General features: G+C 42.9%; 1 protein-coding gene across 1 annotated transcript in view; it reads right to left on the reverse strand.

The window, feature by feature from the left end:
* Positions 1–1,253: 1,253 nt before the first annotated feature.
* The window catches only part of LOC104268578 (unconventional myosin-X-like), a gene marked incomplete at its 5' end in the record, with an annotated part of 28,792 nt that continues 9,882 nt past the window's right edge, over positions 1,254–20,163 (reverse strand). The window contains 14 exons of the mRNA XM_009864544.1: positions 1,254–1,640; positions 2,200–2,391; positions 2,772–3,221; positions 4,678–4,801; positions 5,685–5,821; positions 6,670–6,877; positions 8,070–8,367; positions 10,384–10,507; positions 11,816–11,973; positions 13,602–13,796; positions 15,519–15,661; positions 17,260–17,315; positions 17,927–18,020; positions 19,659–19,754. Coding sequence (XP_009862846.1) covers positions 1,527–1,640; positions 2,200–2,391; positions 2,772–3,221; positions 4,678–4,801; positions 5,685–5,821; positions 6,670–6,877; positions 8,070–8,367; positions 10,384–10,507; positions 11,816–11,973; positions 13,602–13,796; positions 15,519–15,661; positions 17,260–17,315; positions 17,927–18,020; positions 19,659–19,754 — 2,389 coding nt within the window. The remainder of the gene's footprint in view (positions 1,641–2,199; positions 2,392–2,771; positions 3,222–4,677; positions 4,802–5,684; positions 5,822–6,669; positions 6,878–8,069; positions 8,368–10,383; positions 10,508–11,815; positions 11,974–13,601; positions 13,797–15,518; positions 15,662–17,259; positions 17,316–17,926; positions 18,021–19,658; positions 19,755–20,163) is intronic.

Consider the following 20,163-nt stretch of genomic DNA (forward strand, 5'->3'; position numbering starts at 1 on the left):
TGCCGCTTCCTCAGAAATGGAGGCATCTGATTTGAAGTGTGGAACAAAGTCCGTGTGATGTACAGCTCTTCAGCTTCACTAAGAAACTGAATGGGCTTTGCATCCCAACATCCAAAGACAAGGGTCATAGAAAATGGCAAACTACCAGGCTTCTTGATTGCTAATGCAACCAATTTATGATGTGACTGATACTGAATATTGTTTTAAACAATGAAATCAAGTTTCCCAAGTCAAAGAGACTGAAGATGACCGTCATCTTTCAATGAGGAGAAAAAATAAATCTGCTTCTTCAAATTGCAAGTACTTATAAAAACCTCCAAGAAGCAGTTGTTTTGGCAAAACAACATTGTTTTCAAGTTTTGCTGATGACTAGGGGCATAGAGGAGACTGGAAAGGGGATTTGGGGATTTAGTGATGGGAGCGGTTCTGATCAGAATTTGGAGGAGGATGAAGGGTAGTACAGAGGAAGTGAAATCCTTGCCTATAACACTTTATTTATCTAGGCATCTATTCCCTCAGTAGGAAACAGTTCACTTAAAACTAAACTTCAGGGAGCCCAATCATCCTAAAATTCCCTAAAGAGAAAGAAGGACCTTAACACAGGCAGGCTGCTCACCATAAAAAAACCCTGACCTCCATCTAAAAGCTGAAGTTTGTTGAGAGCAGCTCCTCTCGAAATTCACCTAAATCAGTCTCACCTCCAGGGGTGTATAGGGGAGAGGCAGTCATTAATTTTTAGGCAACAGGTGCTGCTTGGAATGTACCTGGAATGGCACCTGATGATCTATTTCACTGGTGCTAGTCCCAAAGATTTTCTCCTATGTTGGAGCAGTTAGAATTTTACTTAAAGTGCCGCTTTTTACAGTCATGTACCTGGGTACTTCTATTAGAAGGTAAAGAATCACCTCGTGTATGTTTATTTGTTTGTTTGTTTAATGCTCTCTCATGTAGGGTTTGACCTCTTGGCTTCCGTTATACAAAGGCATTTTCTTTTAATACCAGATCAGATCATCAGTAGATCCTGAAGAAAAAAATCCACAGTGACTTATATTTAAGAGTTGCTTGTAAAATAAATAAAAAACAAATATCCTTTTAGCAGACCACCCTGTGATCCCATGATCCCAGATGTCTGCATGTTGGAAATTCATAAGGAAGCTTAAGTCTGTCTCCTGTAGTGCAGAAATGGTTGATGTGAATTTTTCTGCCAACGTGACGGCTAATGGTGAAAGCAGCAGAGAGGGCACGCAGGAGGATGCTTCTGACTTTGCTTCTTTAAGGTACATTGTTCGTGAAACAAGCAAGGGGAAAACAAGTTTTGGGTCATTAATATTTAACAACAGTTGTTACTGTTTAACGTCTTTGGGCAGAGGTGCAAATCCTATGGTACTGCAGATGCCACTTCAGTTTTTAAATACAGTAGTCACTCAAGCGGAGTTCTTAAAAAACATCTTTGCTACAGTTGTGCTGGCAAGTTGCGAATACCAATCATCAAACAACTGCCTCTCTCTCGTGGCAGTTCATTCCTATCACCTAGTCCAGACGCTGGCGTGACTGTCCACACTCGTGGCCGATTTGACACTGCAGCGTTTCTTCACAATCATGTTGATGTATGCTTTCATGATCTTTATGATCTCGCTCACCTAGAGAGAGAACAGAATAACAGAGGATAAGCACATTAAAAACCTAATTCCAATGAAGCACACAGGACATTATGCAGAAAAAATTCCCCTTGTCCAAAGTCATGAGGCTATAAATTTTGCACTAAATACTAAATGCGAACATGACAGTAAGGAAATGAATGCTTGGCAAGTTTGTGTTCTGTCGCAATGACATTTAGAAGGCTTGTAGCTCAAAGAAAAGCCACTTCAATGCTCCTTTTTTGAGTTTGTGGACTCACCATTCATATAGTGGAAAGAAATGACAAAAATAAGCACACTCAGGAGCACCCAAAATCAGAAATTCCCAGTGTACTGGAAGATCATTCAACCTCCTTCACTTTCTAAGCAGCATCTTTTTTTTTCTTTTTTTTTTGGTATTTATTCCTACATTCAAAAAGGGCTACTATGGCACTTCAGGCTCAAGCTCACTTCATCTTTTTCCTTGGCTGTTGAGTCCATTCAGCGAGTTCTTGGAAATTAGAGCTTCACTGAAGTGCTAGTAAAACTGCACATGTGCAACTAGTCTTGTGCTTTCGTATACCTGGGATGTTTCGAAGAACATTTCTCTCTCATCCACTGTAATTTTGAATGTGTTAGGCTGTGGAGCTCCGAAGAAAACAATGTGCTCATACTGGAAAGTTTCTAGTGGTTTAGGATCGCCTCGTTTGTAGACAGACACATTCTCTGTGCTGACTCCAAGCCAAAGATCATTTGGAAATCCACCTTCCTTGCACTGCAGAAAGAGAAACATGAAATTTGTGTCAATGCAGTGGAGGATCAAATCACCTGGTTCAAGGAAAAGCCCTCCATTTCTGCCTCCTATAGGACATTTCAGCTCTTCACCTCAATAGAAAATATAGTTGAGTAATGAATAGTTGTAGTATCTAACAGCTCTCATCAGATTTTGAAGTGATTTAAGAAGTCAATATTCCATTTACTATTTTACAGATGACGGAGTGGCACTACAGGCTTACTCTAAGCTTACTAAGCAAAACACGGTCAGTTCCTGAAATTCCCTCCTGCTGCCGAACAACGTAATGCACAGAGCTGTGTTCATTCTCCAGACCAATGCCCCTCCTCGCCAGTAGTTACCTACATTTATACATCACTCACCTCAACATCAAATAGGGTTGACCCGTAACCTGGCCACTCCTTTACAATGGACATGTATTTCACCATGGCCTGATGCTGAGAGAGTCCCTGCAGCTTGGTCCATTTCTGTGCTATGCTTGCCCGAGCAGCTGAAAGCTCCTCCTTCACCCACATCTCCATCATCTGCTCCTCTTCCACCTTCTGCTTCTTTACAGAACCTGTCTTGAAGCTGCGTTTCAATGTGCCTTCAAGGAAGCTGGTCCGTCTTCTCTCCAGAGTATGACTGGTAGTGCCACTGCTCTTTGTTGAGTGCAGTATTTTGGATTTTAGTCTGTTAACTGGGTAGATTCCATCAAGGGTCCAACTTATTTTAGAATAATCTCCATGAAGATACTGCAGCCGTAGTGCTGCTAGGCGCTGCAGAGTGTCCTCTGGTGCAGGAAAATGACCATCTATGAGGCTTTCATGAGCCTACAAAACAAAACAAAAAAGTCCCCTAAAGTCATTAGAAAGCAGAAGCACATTTTATTCACAGCTGGGTCCATGTACAGATTCCTATGGCATCTGCGCATCCCAGCAGGAAAGCCCTAATTCAGGAGGTCAGGTCAGGCATTGTAATAAAGAAGTCAAAAAGTCTGCAACTGGTTGATGTGGGGGCAAGGCTGGACAGGACAGAGATCTCTGAGGGGCTCCTGTACTCAAAAGTCTTACAAGAAGAACTTTTTAGGTCTGGAACAGATGTAAGAGATCGGAATTGAGGCTTTTTTTTTTGTGCTGTACCAGCTACAGCTCCTGTGTGGAGATTAAATTAAATACCAAAGAGTTAGCTATAATAAACTCAAGACTCTGAACCTCAGTCTCATTGCACACCAGCACCTCCCGCCTCCTCTTTCCCCTGATGTCTCCCCCAATCTTCTTGCTTCCTTTTGCCTGTTTTTCTGTGAAATCGAATTGGGAAAGGGGGAGGAAAGGGGTTGTTACATCCACCTAATGTTTGTCCCACTCTTCTGCAGTTACTTCTCCTTCACCACTCTTTGCTAGTGAAAGCTGAAAGCCTTGTAAACAGGGAGTCTGGTAAAACTCAGTTTCCACAGAGTAACGTGATGTCTCTTTCCTGACCATTTCTAAGACCCTCTGGAGTTAATACTTCATCTTCCTTTCTAGAAAGCTGTCCCAGGGAACCATTGTCTGCGTGAGGTACATGCCATTGGCGAGTTTCAGTCTTCATGACGCTGACCCTCTTTAACACTTTTAATTAATTTCCAACGGCTATAATTTTCTGAGGCAAGATCAAAGTGCTCCTTAAAAGTAATAAAGAAGGGACGAATCACACCATTTGGCACTCCAGTCACCTTAGTTTTGCATCCCTAATTGTGAGGTTATTTCATACCAGTGTGATCTCTGGCCTAACCAGCATTCCTGTGCTATGGAGCACATTCAGCAGATAAATAGTCAGCTACACTGTCTTTTCCTTTTTCTGTAGTACTCCTCTAGTGCCTCTCTCTTAATCAAGATAAACTGCCTGAAAGACTTTTAGTCAATTCCTGTTGTGCAGTTCTCCTTAAGAGGATATGCGGATAGATAGAGTTTCCAGTACCTGCAAGCAGCTACTATTAGTGATTCTTGAAGAACTATCCAGATTTCTCTATCTTTTAAAGATATATTTTCAAAGCATTTTAGTATCATTGGTCTTCAGTTTTTTAGAAGCCCTTGTTCATTTTTTCTTGCTTTTACTCTAACACTCCTATTCCCTAGAGAACTTTGCAGTGTATCTGCTTGGTAGATTCCAGGCAAAAATCCAACACATTAAAATTCTTCCGTTCCAGCCAGCATTCCCATTCTAATGCAAGGTTAAGCCCATTTTCTGTGTACTCTTGTGTGCTTCTGCCACCCTGGAAACGAAATCATTCTCTCAGAGTGAGCTTACCTGCTCAAACATGAAGGCAAACTCCACCCCATCTTTGGGAACATTCTCAATATCCAAGAAGCAATAAAGCTTAAAATACAGCTGCCACTGTCCTTCCTCCTCTTCTTCTTCAGAGCCAGCAAGCCTGTAAGATAGGAAAGAGAATGAGAAGGGAAAAGACCAGTAACCAGAAGCACCATGGCACTGGGATGCCCACAGTGCAACGCACAACATGAAGGTACCACTGGGTTTCTGAAACAGGGAAGATACAGAAATACCCAATTTACAAGGACAATCTCAGTGCAACAGGCTTTTCTGGTAACTTCCATTTGTCCCTCTGAGTCACATGAAATTTTAAGTCAGAAGGATCCAAACTTCTTATCAGATACACTTAATCAAAAAAATTACATCAGTGTTTCTAGATAAATGCAAGAGTTGTGGGCAGGACACAAAGCGTTCCCCATTTTCAGGATACTTTTTTCCATGCAGTCTTGTGACTGTGAAAAGCATCAGCCTTGCCACCATTTGGAACAGTTTTATTTTTGTCTTTAGAACAGATGTAAAATAGACAACGGCATTGCCAGTTTTTTTTCACAATTTATTGCTTGCTTTGTAGGTCTGCCCACAAAATCACACTCGACAGTAGGGCACTAGAGCTGCATTTCTATACCCAAATCTTTGCTCTCTCTTCTGATGTAGCTACTGTGATGTAAATTGACAAGATCATTATATCAGACTTAAGCAAACCTTCCCTCAGCTCTGCTAGTAAACCATTACTCTTTGATAAAGGCACTACTAAATTCGACCTGACGAGCCTGGTAGAGAGTGCTTCTTTCTCACCAAAACGGATGCGAATGTGGTCTTCCACACAGTGAGAAAGAGCACTTGAACCTTACCAAAGGGAAGTTCAAACCAGAGCAAACGGTTGAATCACTGCAGCTGCCCTGGATAAACCCGCCTGACTGTACCATCACTTAACCCAGTGTTACCTCCAACTAGGAGTTTAGAGGTTTTATGAAATATTCTACCTCTCGAACTTGGCCAAGATATCAGCCACGATCACCCGACTCTCAACAGCACGGTCCACCTGCTGATTATGTTCAAAGAGCGCGAACATGTTGCGGCTGTCCTCCATTGCTAACCCTCGGATCAGCTTCTCGACCACCTGCGTAACCAGGGAGAGAGATCACAGAGCAGGTGTTACACACACGTTCACAACAAAGAATCTGTAACTCCTCAGCACGCTCATCATTTCACACCCTCCATCACACCTCTCCCTTAGATACCTCATTTTCAGACTAAAGAATTCTAAACCCAAACGATCGTTCCTTGCAAGGAAGTCATTACTGGTTTTTGATCTTCCTCCCTGTTCTTCTCAACCTTTTTCATCTCCGCTACCCTTTTGAAAATGGGGAAATTAGAACTCTGCACAAGCTACAGGCACATAATGGATTTACAAGTCATGATCACCTTCTCAGTTCCTCTAGTAACAATTTCACTCTTAAATAGTCTTTTTATCTCTGTTTAGCATTATAGTTTTCACAGCCATGCCTACTGCAACCTGGAATCTTGCTAGTGATTAATTACATTATATATATAATTATATACTAATATAATTTTATTAATTAGATCTACTATACTATATATAATATTCCAAAAGGATTACACTATGAACTCGAATTTCAAATTGGCCAGAAAACCATGTTTAGCAAGTCTTCAGAATTGTTACCTTTCCAATGGGCAGAACACCAGAAGTGTTTAGATTTTGCAATACAATGGTTAAGTGAGATTCTACAAACCTGTGCTCAGGCCTTGCATAATTCTGAACGTGCACAGTAAGCTGAGATTTTCCTACCGACTTTGCAGATACAGCAAAAAAAACCCAAACAACCTCAATTTAAAAATAAGAAAAAAGAGAAATTGGAGATGAATGGGAAAAAGAAGACCCTCAACAGCTCCAGTATGGAGACGCAGAGATGTGCTTACGTCTGGTTAATGCTACGACTGCGTTACCTCGCCAGCGCTTGTGTGGGAGTTGATGGTGATTTTGCAGGAGCCGCCGCCGTGGCAGTACACCGTCGTGGTCATTTCCTCACGGGTGAGAAGAGCCTGTATTTCCTCCTGGGAGGGCACAAACTCTCTCGTCTTTGTTCTCTTCAGGGAATCGCTTATGAATTGTGCATACCGGTCTATTTCTGAGCCTGGAAAGAGGTCTTTTACCCTAATTGTAAAGAGAGGCAAAAAAAAATCCATTACTTGGTAAAGCAGAAAGCACACACATTACTGTACAACTGGGAGTACTGTACGGAAAGAGTTCAGTAGAAACAGTGACGTCAAGTGCAACCACAGGAAGAATGAGCCCACTTATTTCCTAAACCATACAACCTGCTTTTACTAGTCAGCCCAAAGTCAATTCAGTGACGCTTCTGAGCTACATAAGCAGTTCAGACTTTCAGGACTTTAATAATGGCTGAAGATAGTAGGATTGACTATCTCCATTTAAAAAAGTAAGATTAAAAACTATGAGATAAAATTAATTTTCCTTCATTTATTCTTAATTGTTTTTTAACAAAAAGAACAATGCTTGAATCACCTCTACAGTGTTTTTCAGGGTCAAGAATATAGAAAGTAGATGCTCGTACATGGCTCTCTTCCCTACTTTAATACTTATAACAGCTCCAGCGATAGAAACATGAAATGGCAACATGGAGCGTCCCTCAGCATCTCTTAGCTACATCCAGGGCCTGGTTCTGTGTTTGATGTATTGGCACAAATTTCACCTCTCTTTTTCCTAGCTTGGAAGGAATGAAATAGATTTTATCATCTTTCTCATCATTAACGAATGGAGTGAGGCTACGTGGCTGCAGCTCAGCCCCAGTGCAGACTGCTTTGGAAAGCTGCATTAGATGCTGAAGACGAATTGGGATGAAACATAAATGATTTAGTTCATAAAAACTGGAGGTTAAAGCAGATTAAAAATACAAATTGCAAGCACTATGTGCTTAGTTAGGCAAATAGATACTGAAAAATTATAAATTGGATTTACAGTGTATCTACTACTCCACTGTACACCTTTTGCCTGTGGCAGCTGGAAGGTTTTATGTCTTTCAATGTGCACGGAAGTACAGTCCTCACCTTTCCTGCAGGTTGAGAATGTTTACATGGACATTAGTAAGCAGTAGGTCATCAGCTGTAAATCCACTTTAACACAATCTCACATTTCCACAGCCTCTCGTGGACGGGTGGCCAGCAGGAAATTTTAATACAGAACAGTGGGGAGCACAGATTGCGCCCAAAGGCAGGAGGCTGCGACACCGCGGGGAGCTGTTTGCGCAGGAGAAGGGCAAGACAGGTGACGAGCAGCAGAAGGGAAGCAGAGAGGAAGGAGATGGCTGCAAATGCAAAGGTGTTACCTCCTCAGGTGGAAGCGGAGGTAGCGCAGGATGCCTCTGCTCGGCAGGAAAGTGCAGCTCATGCAGGACATGAGCTGCCAGTGGTGCAGGTTCCCCGTACTGTTGGGATGCGGCATGTGGTTCGTTTGTTTGATGAGCTGACAGTACACTTCATCACGAAGGGGCTTTAAGTCGTGGCAGGTCTGCAGAATGCCTTGGATAATGGGGATGGGGTCAGACACCGTCTCGATTTCCTGAAGGGAGTTAAAGATCTTCACTGCTTCATCCTGTAAGCTGCTGTAACCTTTCTCTTGTTGCACTGGGAAATGATCACAAAGGTGACAAGAGGTGAGCATCTCCCTGCTTTTCTACTGGCCCAGCAACACCACGAGCTAGTCTGTCACACAAGAACACCAACTTGAGCATTAGGTCACCACCTGAACTTAAATTTACACTCAAAATTCATTAACGCTTCCCCTTTAAATGTGCAAACGCAGTTTGAATTAGTATTTGCCAACATCTAACTTGTCACCACTGCAAGCCCATTTTAAGATACACTGTGCAGAAAAGCAGAATCGTGTTTTTAAGGGAAACTAGCACTGAAATCTAGTTCAGGCTTCACCATCTGCAGACAAGGTGCCAAGAGACTGCCGATGACACCTCAGTGGCAGACAGAGGTGAAGAAGGGGTGGCAGATAAGTCATCTCTGTGTAGAGAGCAGCTATAAAGCAGAGGGTCACTAATACAGTTAAGACTTTAGGTGCCTGAATGCAGATACTGAAGCCTGGCTTGTGTACTTGCAAAATTCTGTGTTGTGCCTGTATTAGCTTTTGCCCCTGAGAAAACAGAGAATTTAGGGAAACTGCTGTACCGCAGATGCAGCTTTTACCTACTGTTTAGATTTAAAATGCCTACATCAGAACTGGTTAAGCTTTTTTTAAGCACCTAAATGTTTGCTCTGAATTGCTCAGGAGTATGTGGCACTACCCCCCTGCTGCAGGCTTGCATTCTCCTTTGCACATCTCTGGGCTGTAGGTCCTTCTGAACCACCCTTACAGCCACTGCGTCCCCACTAACTGTATGATACAAATACACAGCCCTGTGGCAGTGACTTCCACAGTGCTAAGTACTCGCCCTGTAATTTTTCTGTATTTCAGAATTTATTTTTTCTGTGCTTCTGCTCTGCCACTTAATTTGGTCCTTGTATCATGAGAGACAGTGAGCAATTACTCCCCCTTTCATTTTCCCCATGACAGTCCACTAGTCCTAAAAACTTCTTTTTGAGGCTGATGAATACTCCTCCGTTTAGTCTCTTAATTGTAGGCAAGTCTTTCTATGCCTTCGGTCAACTTTGGGTAGATTTTACTTCATCTGTTAAGATGTGGAAGGCCAAACTGCACCCCATATTCAAGATGCAGGTGCCTGATAAATCAGCACAGCCACACAAAGACTTTTTTTTCCCTTTCCTAAGCTTTCAGATCCTTGCATTAGCTGTTTGTTTATGTACTCAGCATAAGAACTGACATTTTCATAAAGCTATGCAAATTCGTGTTCACTTTCCTAAGCCAAACTAGATAACTACACATGTGGCAGACTGTTTTTCTGTATACATTGCTTTGCATACCCAGATTGAAATTCATTTCTGGAAAGGTTTTGTGGCCCAGAACACATTCTGGGTGGCGAAAGGGACTGCTCCCTCTCTGAACCCTGTGGGCCACAGTGTCCAGTTTTGGTCACCACAGTACAAGAAGGACACTGAGGTGCTGGAGCGGGTGCAGAGAAGGGCAACAAGGCTTGTGAGAGGTCTGGAAAACATGCCCTATGAAGAGCGGCTGAGGGAACTGGGTTTGTTTAGTCTGGAGAAGAGGAGGCTGAGAGGAGACCTTATTGCCCTCTACAACTACCTAAAAGGAGGCTGTAGTGAGGCTGGTGCTGGTCTCTTCTCTCTAATTACTAATGACAGGACAAGGGGAAATGGCCTCAAGTTGCATCAGGGTAAGTTTAGATTGGATATTCGGAGGAAGTTCTTTACTGAACGAGTGGTGAGGCACTGGAACAGGCTGCCCAGGGAGGTGGTGGAGTCACCAACCCTGGAGGTGTTTAAAAAAAAAGTAGATCTAGCACTTGAGGCTGTGGTGTAGTGGTTAGGTGTGCTGGGATGAAGGTTGGACTAGATGATCTTCAGAGGTCCCTTCCAACCCCGAACATTCTGTGATTCTGTGATTCTGTGACTTGTCTGGCACGGAGGGAGCTTACAGACCCCTTTTGTGGTGTTCAGGCTCTACTCAGATCCTCCAAACACTAGTGGATTCTGTCACGTGGGTAAAATACTCACAGTTGACACTGACATCTCCGTACGGTAATGGGAGCAACGGGGAATGCAGGGGGTGCTGGGTATATCGTAAGATGGGGTTCCTCCTGTACGTCTGTTCCACTACTTCAAAGTTTGTGCTGTTTTCCTGGGGAAGAAAAAAAAAAAATTACCCTCAACTGGGGAAGGTCCTTCACAGGATGTTCTTATACATTTAGGTTCAAGTTCAACCACCTTTATTTAAGTTTCTGGAGGTCTATGGAGGGACTAGGTGACCAAAGTACAATTAACATATAGTAGTTACTCTATATATTATTTCTGAAAATTATTCTTAAAATATTATTAAAATTAAAATATTAGGATATTATTTAAATATGCTGACTGGCAATTCTTATTCTTAGACATCAGAATAGCCATGCTGGGTCACACCAGAGGTCACCAAGCACAGCATCTTGACTTCAGATGCGGCTTGCGGCTGATACCTAATGCAGGCACGTAACAGCAATGTGTGGGGTGATTCCTCCCTGGTGTATCCCTCAAGCTTTCATCAGTAAACGCTCTATGGGCTGTCTGACCACAGATCCACTATGTTTAGTGTGTGGTAATGAGCCTGTCCTCCTTCAGTTTGTCTGGTTGTACTACATGTGTTCACAGAACAGAAAACCAAAATGCATGTGGTGTTCCAAACCTGGGCCTGTCACCAGCACTCACGCTGGCGTTCTTCCACAGCTTGTCCTGAGCATTCCTTCCCTAACAATACTTGACATTCCTTTTGTCCTTGAACCCTGAGCTAAAGTTTTCCAAGATTCTCCACAATCACTCCCAGCTCTTTCTTCCTGAATATCTTATTGCATCTAGTTTAGACCTCATCACAGTGTAAATGTTTACATTTGTTCTGAAATATTTGTTCTGAAATATGCGTCGTCTTACATCTCTTCTGCATTTAACTTGCCACAGTTTCTGAAAAGAAGCTTTTGCAAAAATTACTCCTGCTACCAGTGGCACTATTTCAGCTATTTTGAAGGACATTGTATTTCCACCTTTTACTCTGCTGTTTAACCACACAAGCCTGAGGTACAAAGAGGTCTTCAGGGAACAGCAAAGTCACATGGCTGGTAGGAGGAATAGAAATTTTTATATCTGTGGCCAGAGGATGCTTAGGAGATCAAAGGATGAAGCAGAGGTTTACAAAATACTTGGTGGTGTAATCCTGCACATGCAGTCTGTAACTGCACACAGTTGTGGCCTAGACTTACTCGAAATAAAATTCACACAAGATTTGATTATTTAGTTGCACAGCCTTTTCAGTTTCTTGTCTTTTCTTTTTCCTTTTTTGTTTTTAACTCCCTTGTAAGACAGCAACCTCATTTTTTTTGCCACATTCTCAGCAATGATTGGGTAAGGCCAGTAGTGCTCTGGCTGCTCCCCAGTTGAGAATTAGCATTGTGCCACCTACCCTGATGTCGCGAATGAGTTGCTGTGTAGGTGTTTCGATGGGAACTTTGCTGTCAATGACACCTTGAATGGCAGAGGCCCAGCGCATGGCTTCGTTCAGCAGCTTCGTGTACAGTCTGTAGGAGTGCTTTCGCCCGTGGACAATGATGTTCCAATAGCCTGTGAGGAAGCAAAGAAGCCCGAAGGTGAAACTTCCTGGCATGTTATTTAGTTGACTGGAAGTTAATGTGACACCATCTACAAGAAAGGCTGGAAGGAGGAACTAGGGAGCGACTGAGGGAACTGGAGTTGTTTAACCTGGAGAAAAGGAGACTGAGGGGAAACCTTATCGCTCTCTACAGTTACCTGAAAGGAGGTTGTAGAGAGGTGGGGGGTCAGTTTTCTCCCAAGTAACGAGCAATAGGACAAGAGGAAATGTCCTCAAGTTCTGCCAGGTGAGGTTTAGCTTGGCTATTAGGAAAAGGGTTGTCAAGCATTGGAGCAGGCTGCCCAGGGAAATGATTGTCATCTCTGGGTGTATTTAAAAGACATGGAGATGTAGCGCTTAAGGACATGATTCAGTAGTGGACCTAGCATTGCTAGGTTAACAGTCGGATTCGATGATCTTAAAGGTTGTTTCCATCCTAACTGTTTCTATGATTCTCTTTTTGTCTGTAGCACGTGGCTGAGGAAAGCCCTTGCTGCTTTGATAGCAACACATGGTGTGTCTAGTTAAAACTGACTAGGTAGACATTAACATCCCCCCTTCTGAAAATATATTTACCAGCAGGAAGGGCCCAATCCAGGTTTTGGTACAAAGCCAGCATTACAAGATACAGGTATCTTGCAGTGTAACATGAATTATTTCCCTGCCAACCAGGCAGCTCACTTTCACAGACAGCATTCGGGCTACACTGTGCTATTAATCACTCCGACACTGACCACTCTACACACAGCACCCAGTCAGACTGCCAAATCAATTCTCATAACTTTTGAAATTAATGTGTTTGACACAAACTGAGAGAACACATCAGGGCACTGACAATTCACTCTGCTGAAGGCAGCCCTAGACATCTGTTGAGATGAAAAATGTGGACAATTTTCTTGCGAGTGAGCAGAATGCATTTCCTCTCAACTAAATGCTTCCAGCTATTTTTTTAAAATAACCCCATGTAGCTCCACTACACAAATGCCCAGTACTTCAAGTCTTGTTCTCAGGTTCACCTTCTTTATCAGAGGCACTCACCCTTTGCCCCATAACCTGGGGTCCCCCACCAAACTCATAAGGCAACTAATGGAGGAACATGCCAGAACCTGCCTCCCCAGAACTGTGTCACGGTGCACAGAGCAGAGACCCTTGTCATTTTTTGTTTCTAACAAGTTGAGTGACACTACAAAGAAGACATACAGTGTATGCCATTCCTGTTACTTAAGAGAGTAACACTGAGCCCAGAGACCAATGTAGATCATGCTACAAAGTGACAGTGACTTATGCAGATGTACTCATAATTACAGTGCCAACTGTAAGACCTCACACAATCTGCAAACCACTTGGATCAACAGTGACACCGCTCAGTGAAAAAAACATTAGCACTGTGTTTCTTCCTCACGTGTGAGGGACTTACCATCGCTTGCACACTACTCTCTGGCCCTTTGCAAGTCTCTTACAGTTTGCAGCCACACACAGAGCCTCAGACAACCTCAAGGCAACCTTCCCAACGCGACACACAGATACGTTCCTGCACCATCCCCTCTTCAGGCAACTGCACAGATGGAAAATGTGCTCATTCCCACTTTCTTCCTCTTACCTGTGTCTTTGAAGACCCTCTCATCGGGCTGCACTACAGAGCAGAGGCTGTTGAGCACAAGTGTGCCCAGCTTGGCAGCTGTGCGCTCGGATGACTTGTAGTAATCGAGGGCAGTGTTTGTCAGAACAAACCAGCGCTTCTTCATCTTCAGCGAGGACATCTTGTTGCTGCTCTGAACCTCTTTGTGAAGCCAGCCTAGCGCAGGAACACAAACGCATCATGGTTTCACCACCACAGCAATCCTGTCCCTTGCCTGGTGGCTCTCTAACGCTGGGACCAGAACTCCACCTCACTGTAAAAGGCTCATGCTGGGACCTACCAGCTCTACTTTACTGTATGTATTTCTTTATAGCACTACCCTGCAGTCACTGTAAGAAATTAGCCCAAATATTTCCAAAGAGTGGTTCAAGCCTTCAACTCTATGCATTTTTTTTATCAATGATCTGGGGTTTAGTTTGCCATCACCACAGGAGCATTCTTTATTCAGGATGCTTTCCTCACAAGCGACACACATCTGAATAAATAATTTAAAATTCATTCCTCCAAAGAGATGCCAAATGCCTATCCAAACCTTGATGGAAGAGGTTTGGTAATACATGTCTTCTAGTAGAAAGATCCGTAAGCATTACACGCACCTCCTCCTCCCAGAGTCAAGAAAACCAATTTCTTGTTTTAGATTCCTCACAAAGGAAAAAAAATAAAATTCAACAGTAAAAGAGAAAAAATGACAGCCTGCATTGCTAAAGCTCTCAAAAAGACAATTTTCTATTCAGAGCTGTAAAAAGCAATGCCCACTCACTAAGTGAAAAGTTCAAAGAATGTGGGCCTGAGCCCAGAGGTTCCATACAAAGAAAAGACAGAGAGAGACCTGCCTGAATATATGCTTTTGTGGCTACACCACTGTCACACAGACATCTTACTGTGAAGGGCAGGGCATACACTGGCTTCACGGAGGAGCATTTTTATATTTTTAACTAATGAACAATATGAGATAAAAGGAACTACCGCCTTGCAATTATAAGTTTTGAATTTATCATACTGAAACTGCTGTCTCATAATCTGCTTTATATCATTCAAACTCCTTGCACTGTTAAGACTAGGATGGAAGGCTTACATCTCTTTTTGGTAACCCTTTGCTTCCTGTCCTCCTGCCTTGCCATGACCACTCAGACTTTTATTCCCTCACAGATACATTCGAGAAGATGTAAGGCAATTTGCTCATGCATTTGCTTTCCCACAGATTGGATTCATGCGTTTAAGACCATGTGATCAGCTGAAAGTACTGAGGAAATGAAAAAATACTTGAGACAAATGGGGGAATATTTTGCAACACGTGCATGATCACTACTTGCACATTAGCTCCTCCATCTCCAGCTAAGCTCTAACTAGAGACACCACTTAAATCTTTTACTCAGCTTCGAGAGAATTATTCTCACCTCAACATGTCTACCATAATCAGATTAGTATGTTGAGGACAGAGCAATCCCACATAAATCTCTGTCCCTCACTCTCTACATGACAGGTGTCAGAAGCCACAGAGCTTTCTCAAAACAAAAGCTGCAGTGTCATGTTATCGTCAGTCTAAGCCAGCTGCTCCTCAACAGCAGCCATGCTCCCTAGTCCCAGACAGCATTTGCTGGACATGTTGAAATCGGCTATGGAAGTAACATCAGAAAACTAAATGCATAAAGAAGTACTTTAGCTTTCTGAATCCATCTGACAGGGAATCAGGTAAGAGACTGCCAGCACAATGCAGGATGTGGCAACCAGCGGGCAGGAAGGCAGAGAGGGCAAAGAATGGTTGTTTCTGGGGAGCAGCTAAACCTCCAATTTGAATTAGCTGCAATCAAACCTCCTCCTGAGATCATAAACAGAAGATGAGCTTCACCTGCCGTAATGGTATGCGTTCTCTTTTACCTCTCACGAGGAATTCCTGGCCATCAACCTTGGATTCCCCTTTCGGTTTCTGCAGCAGGGAGATCCAGTGATGCATCTCCTCAGGGGTGTCGCTGTTGCAGTGAATCACTCGGTTTGCTGTGATGATCACAAAAGAATTTGGTCTGCCAGAAAATAAAAGCAACAAAATTGGTCGTAACCGTACAAATATCCCAACTCAAAGCACACCCAAAGCTGTGTCCTCTACCTTCCCACAAGCAGTGCAGAAAGATTCTCTGAATAAAAACTAGAGAGAAGTGTAGAAACACTGAAAAGCATCTCCTGTGCAGCTGGTCTGCAAACTGATGAATGCGGAGACCAGATAAATGGAATTAAACATCATTCAAAGGCTATTTCCAAAGACTGAAAAACATTAATTAGCTAACGACCAGCTGTTCATAAGCAAAGTGCTTTGTCCTACCCTCTAACCAGACTAAGCTAGTGCTAGGACCACTGAGCTAGTACAGCTGCTCTCCTCATACTTACTAAAACCAATGATGCAGTAGCAAACGTAGGGCCCAGGAGGGTCAGCTAAAATGGGTTTGAGACTGGTTTTAAAAATGATCCCGACAAAACAGAGGGAAAACCTACTCTTGGAACATACAAATGTGTCCTCCCAAAAGGTTATTCGCTATTCTGCACAGAATTGATGCTTTACAGCAAAACGGAAAAATAAAATTATGACCAGTTCTAAGAGGACAGACTCAGAGAGCTGTGAAAGCAAACATGGATTTCTGTGAGAAAATAGAAATTGAAAAGTAGAATGCAAGTATGAGCAAAAGGTGAAAGGTGCAAATCAAGCAACTGTATGGCCATTGCATAAACCTATGGAAGATAAAAAAAGCTGCATAAAAACCCTGGTGGAAAATAAGGGTTCTCCTCAGAATTTGTTAAACGTTGATTCAAATATTGATACGGCAAAAGAATATACCTAAAGAGATGCACGAACAAATTTTGACTATTCAGCTTACTATTTGTACCTAGTTTCTTACCGGTACACAGATTAACTATGAAAAGTCCAGGCTCAGAACTGGCAAAAACATTTTGATCAATGAAATCTTAGTTCGCTACCAAGATATGAATTTTCTTAACTACTAACCCCAACGTCCCGGCAACATGTGTGACAAACAAAAAAAACCCACCAGACCACAGAGGTAAATAACTTAATAGCTAACATTTTACTTCAGTACTGTAGTAAGAATCTTTGCCCTGGCTGAACCTGTTAACACTGTAGGAAATAATTAAATGTTAATGTAAAGTGATATGAAAAGTGCCATAATCTCTTCTTTGAAACTAACCAATCTGTGAACTAAAGGTCTGTGCTTTGTCGCACTGCAGAGATTTCAAGACGAGTACAGACTACTAAATTCATCCACTACTCTTCCACAATCTGCTTGCTTCCTCTAAATTTAAAAGACCAATTCAAAATTACTCTGTTGAAAAACTAGAAGTGCTGCTTTTGCTGGACATTTTTGTTCAGTGTTAGTAATAGGTAAAACTGTAGTTTCTTGACATCGAGATGATGCTGTTTCCACTTGACTTGAAGAAATTACATGTGTGAACTTCATGCCTGTGAATTGTCATAGCTGGAAACACGCTACAGACTTCATTATTTCTTTCAAGATAAATTCTTATGAGTTTAAACAAATGCAAATCTGGACCTACCCACAAGAATATGTGAGAGAGTTTCTGATCTAAGAGATGGTCAGGTTGCTGTACCTACCTATCAGGATTGTCTGAGGCGCAGACAGAGTCAATGAGCCCAACATCCAGGGTCCCCTGTACAGTGAGAAAGACACAGATAACAGGAGTCTTAAATTACAGACATTCTCCTTTGCGAACAGGATTGGCACCAAAAACATCCTTCTGAATTCCAATAGCTTGAGTTGAAATGAATACATGAGAAAGGCAGAAGTGAGTCATCTTTGCTCCCCAAACAGCACGATAAGATGTGCAAGGGCTCCACAGGACTGGAGAAAAAAGAGCTACAGATTTCCAGAGAGCATGATGAAGGTCTGAAATAACCTTTGATAGTATCTTAGTTCTGGCAAAACACATAAATACATTTTTCTTCCCAACCGCGTATCCTGTGTCTGGAATAACTGTGACCCAGACTAGTCCCATAATCCCATCCAAAGACATTTTATCAGCATGAGACATTTCATCTTCCCCTCAAACCAAAGAAAGCTGTTGATGATCAAGCTGAACCACCCACCACAACCGCAACGTTCCCCACTGCTTACCCTCTTTCTACCAGCTTTGCTCTTCCATTATAGCTTTCTTATACTGCTCCTGAACTACAGCACTGCGTGTGCTGGGAAAACAGGCACAAAACAGTTACGCCCAGTGGGCTGTAAGCATGCCCACAGGCTGGTTGCACAGTAACTCACCACAGCATTCTTGGGATTGGCCTGTTCATCTTGCATTTCCCTCAGCTGCTGCGCTGTAGCACTGTGCACTCGGCTCAGGACGTTAAACCAACCGCTGGCAAACAGAACAGACTCGAAGTTAAAATCTGAGTAGTGAAACTAGCTCTAGAATATGACCAAGGAGCCTGGAAAGGCACCAGTGGGAAAATTTCTTCATTCACAATTTCCTGACGACTATGCTACAAAATATCTCTTGGGCGGATCATACCAGGTTCTAACATCTTCCTTCCTCCTTATTTATCCATGAAAATTCTGTGGACGTTCTCCAACCCACTGACAGCTGCTCCTGCAAAATCCAGTTTTCTACTTGCTATTCAAGGAACTGTAAGCAGGCAGTGGCCTTACCAGGGGGCACATGTCAGCAGACTGAGAAGAGCATACAGCAGTTGTAAAGACAGGATCAGTCAGGGATCTTCCTGGACGAGAGTTGTAGAGATGCCTGGGAGCCTCCTTAACCAGTCTTTCTCTGATTTGCTCATAAACTTGAAAGTCATATGGCTGTCAATTTATCATGGTTTTTCTTTAAAGCTAGTCTGGAGTTATTTGTCTGTGAAAAGGCTTCTTGTTACAGACATATCTGGAGGCTAATCACTGTTGCAGATCAAGCAGCTTCTTCTCTGCAGCTTCCAGTGAGATCAGCAAACATCTAGACTTCATGAAGGAGTCTCAGATTGGATGCTCTACGACATCTGCTAATCTGCCCTTTGCTAGTGCAAGTGTTGGTGCTTTCTTCTCCACCAGAATAGAGACTACTGACAGGGCACTGACAGAGGCCACATCTGCTTCGCACTTGTCCTAGCAATCCTGCAGTGTCGCCTTAGGCCATGACTCTTGCAGTTGTGGAAGTTCTGAGTTAAGAAGTTACCGTTTCTTCACCTACTGCACCTAGAATTTGCCTGTTTCTTCTTCATGGGGCCGTTCTTTAGTCCATTCCTGTTTATTTGCGTTCAAACAGCTTCCCCCCTCCTCTCCCTACACACAAATGAAATAATAACAGACCCTAAATAACTTGACAGCATCAGATTGAAGTAGATCACAGACACAGTTACACTGGCTGGGCTGAGAGAGCAGAAGCCTTGGTAAGAGTGGGAAAAATGAGAAGACATGAACAGCTAGGAACCTCTTGACTCGGCTTTGCATAGCCAGAACAGGTTGTCCAACCTGCCCTTAAACAACCGATTCCCACTGCCTGGCCAGGACACCAAGAAGGAAGGACATGAGTCATTTGTTTGCTTTGCACTGGGAAGATTTTATCAGATGACACTACAGACTCTGATAAGCTCAGCCTTTTCTCTGTCTCCTGGATAAAACCCAGCTGCTCTCGCAATCATTTACAGACAACATGAATAGACTTTTTGTTTGATTCAAGATTCCTTTTAATAAATAAATCAGCTATTAGATGTTCCAGTTTATATTAAGGTTTTGTGTGTCTCTTGAAGTAACCCTTGAATTCAGTGTGCTCGCAGCCACATACGAAGGTGGCAGTCCTCTGGCTGACAGGCTGAACCACCATCTCGGCAGCTGCAACAGAGAGTCCCCAAAACAGGTGTGGTACCCCCCAGAAAGCACAAAATGACACTGGGGAATGAATCCCCTCTTTTCTCCAGCAAAAGGAAGTGATTATGTTTCCCAGCCTCTCTCATGGGTCAGACCTGGACTGAATGAACAAACCTGACTAAACTCCCTCTTATACCTGGCATCTTCCGGTGACTCTGCGACAATGTGATAAACTCTGTCTTCTGTCACAATGTCCAAGGCATTCTCCTTTTCGTGAATGTCCACAATCTCCCTGGAACACAGCAAATCACAAAAACCAAAACTGAAAACCTTCCACAGGCATAAATTCCATCCAGCCAATTTATGTCACATCATAACATTCACCATACAGAAAGGAAATCACTGATTCAGATGGCCTGAAACTCCAATATAAATACAAAATTCCTCCAATACACATCAAGACTTCTAGGGTCCCCTTTAAAAGATTTGTACAGTTAAACTACAAAAGCAAAGCTTAAGGCAGTAAATGAATTTTCTTCAAGACACCAGCAGATTAGATGGAAGATGAGATAACAGGGAGGCTGATCTAGAGGGCTGTTTACAAAGTGGGGTGTGCCACTCTTTTTGGCACTTTACGGGTCCACATAATGCTAACAAGTGACTAGTCTCTCCCTTCTTACCGCAGGAGCTCAGGAATTGGC

The sequence above is a fragment of the Apaloderma vittatum genome, unplaced genomic scaffold (genome assembly GCF_000703405.1).
Source record: "Apaloderma vittatum isolate BGI_N311 unplaced genomic scaffold, ASM70340v1 scaffold1370, whole genome shotgun sequence".
Lineage (NCBI taxonomy): Eukaryota > Metazoa > Chordata > Aves > Trogoniformes > Trogonidae > Apaloderma > Apaloderma vittatum.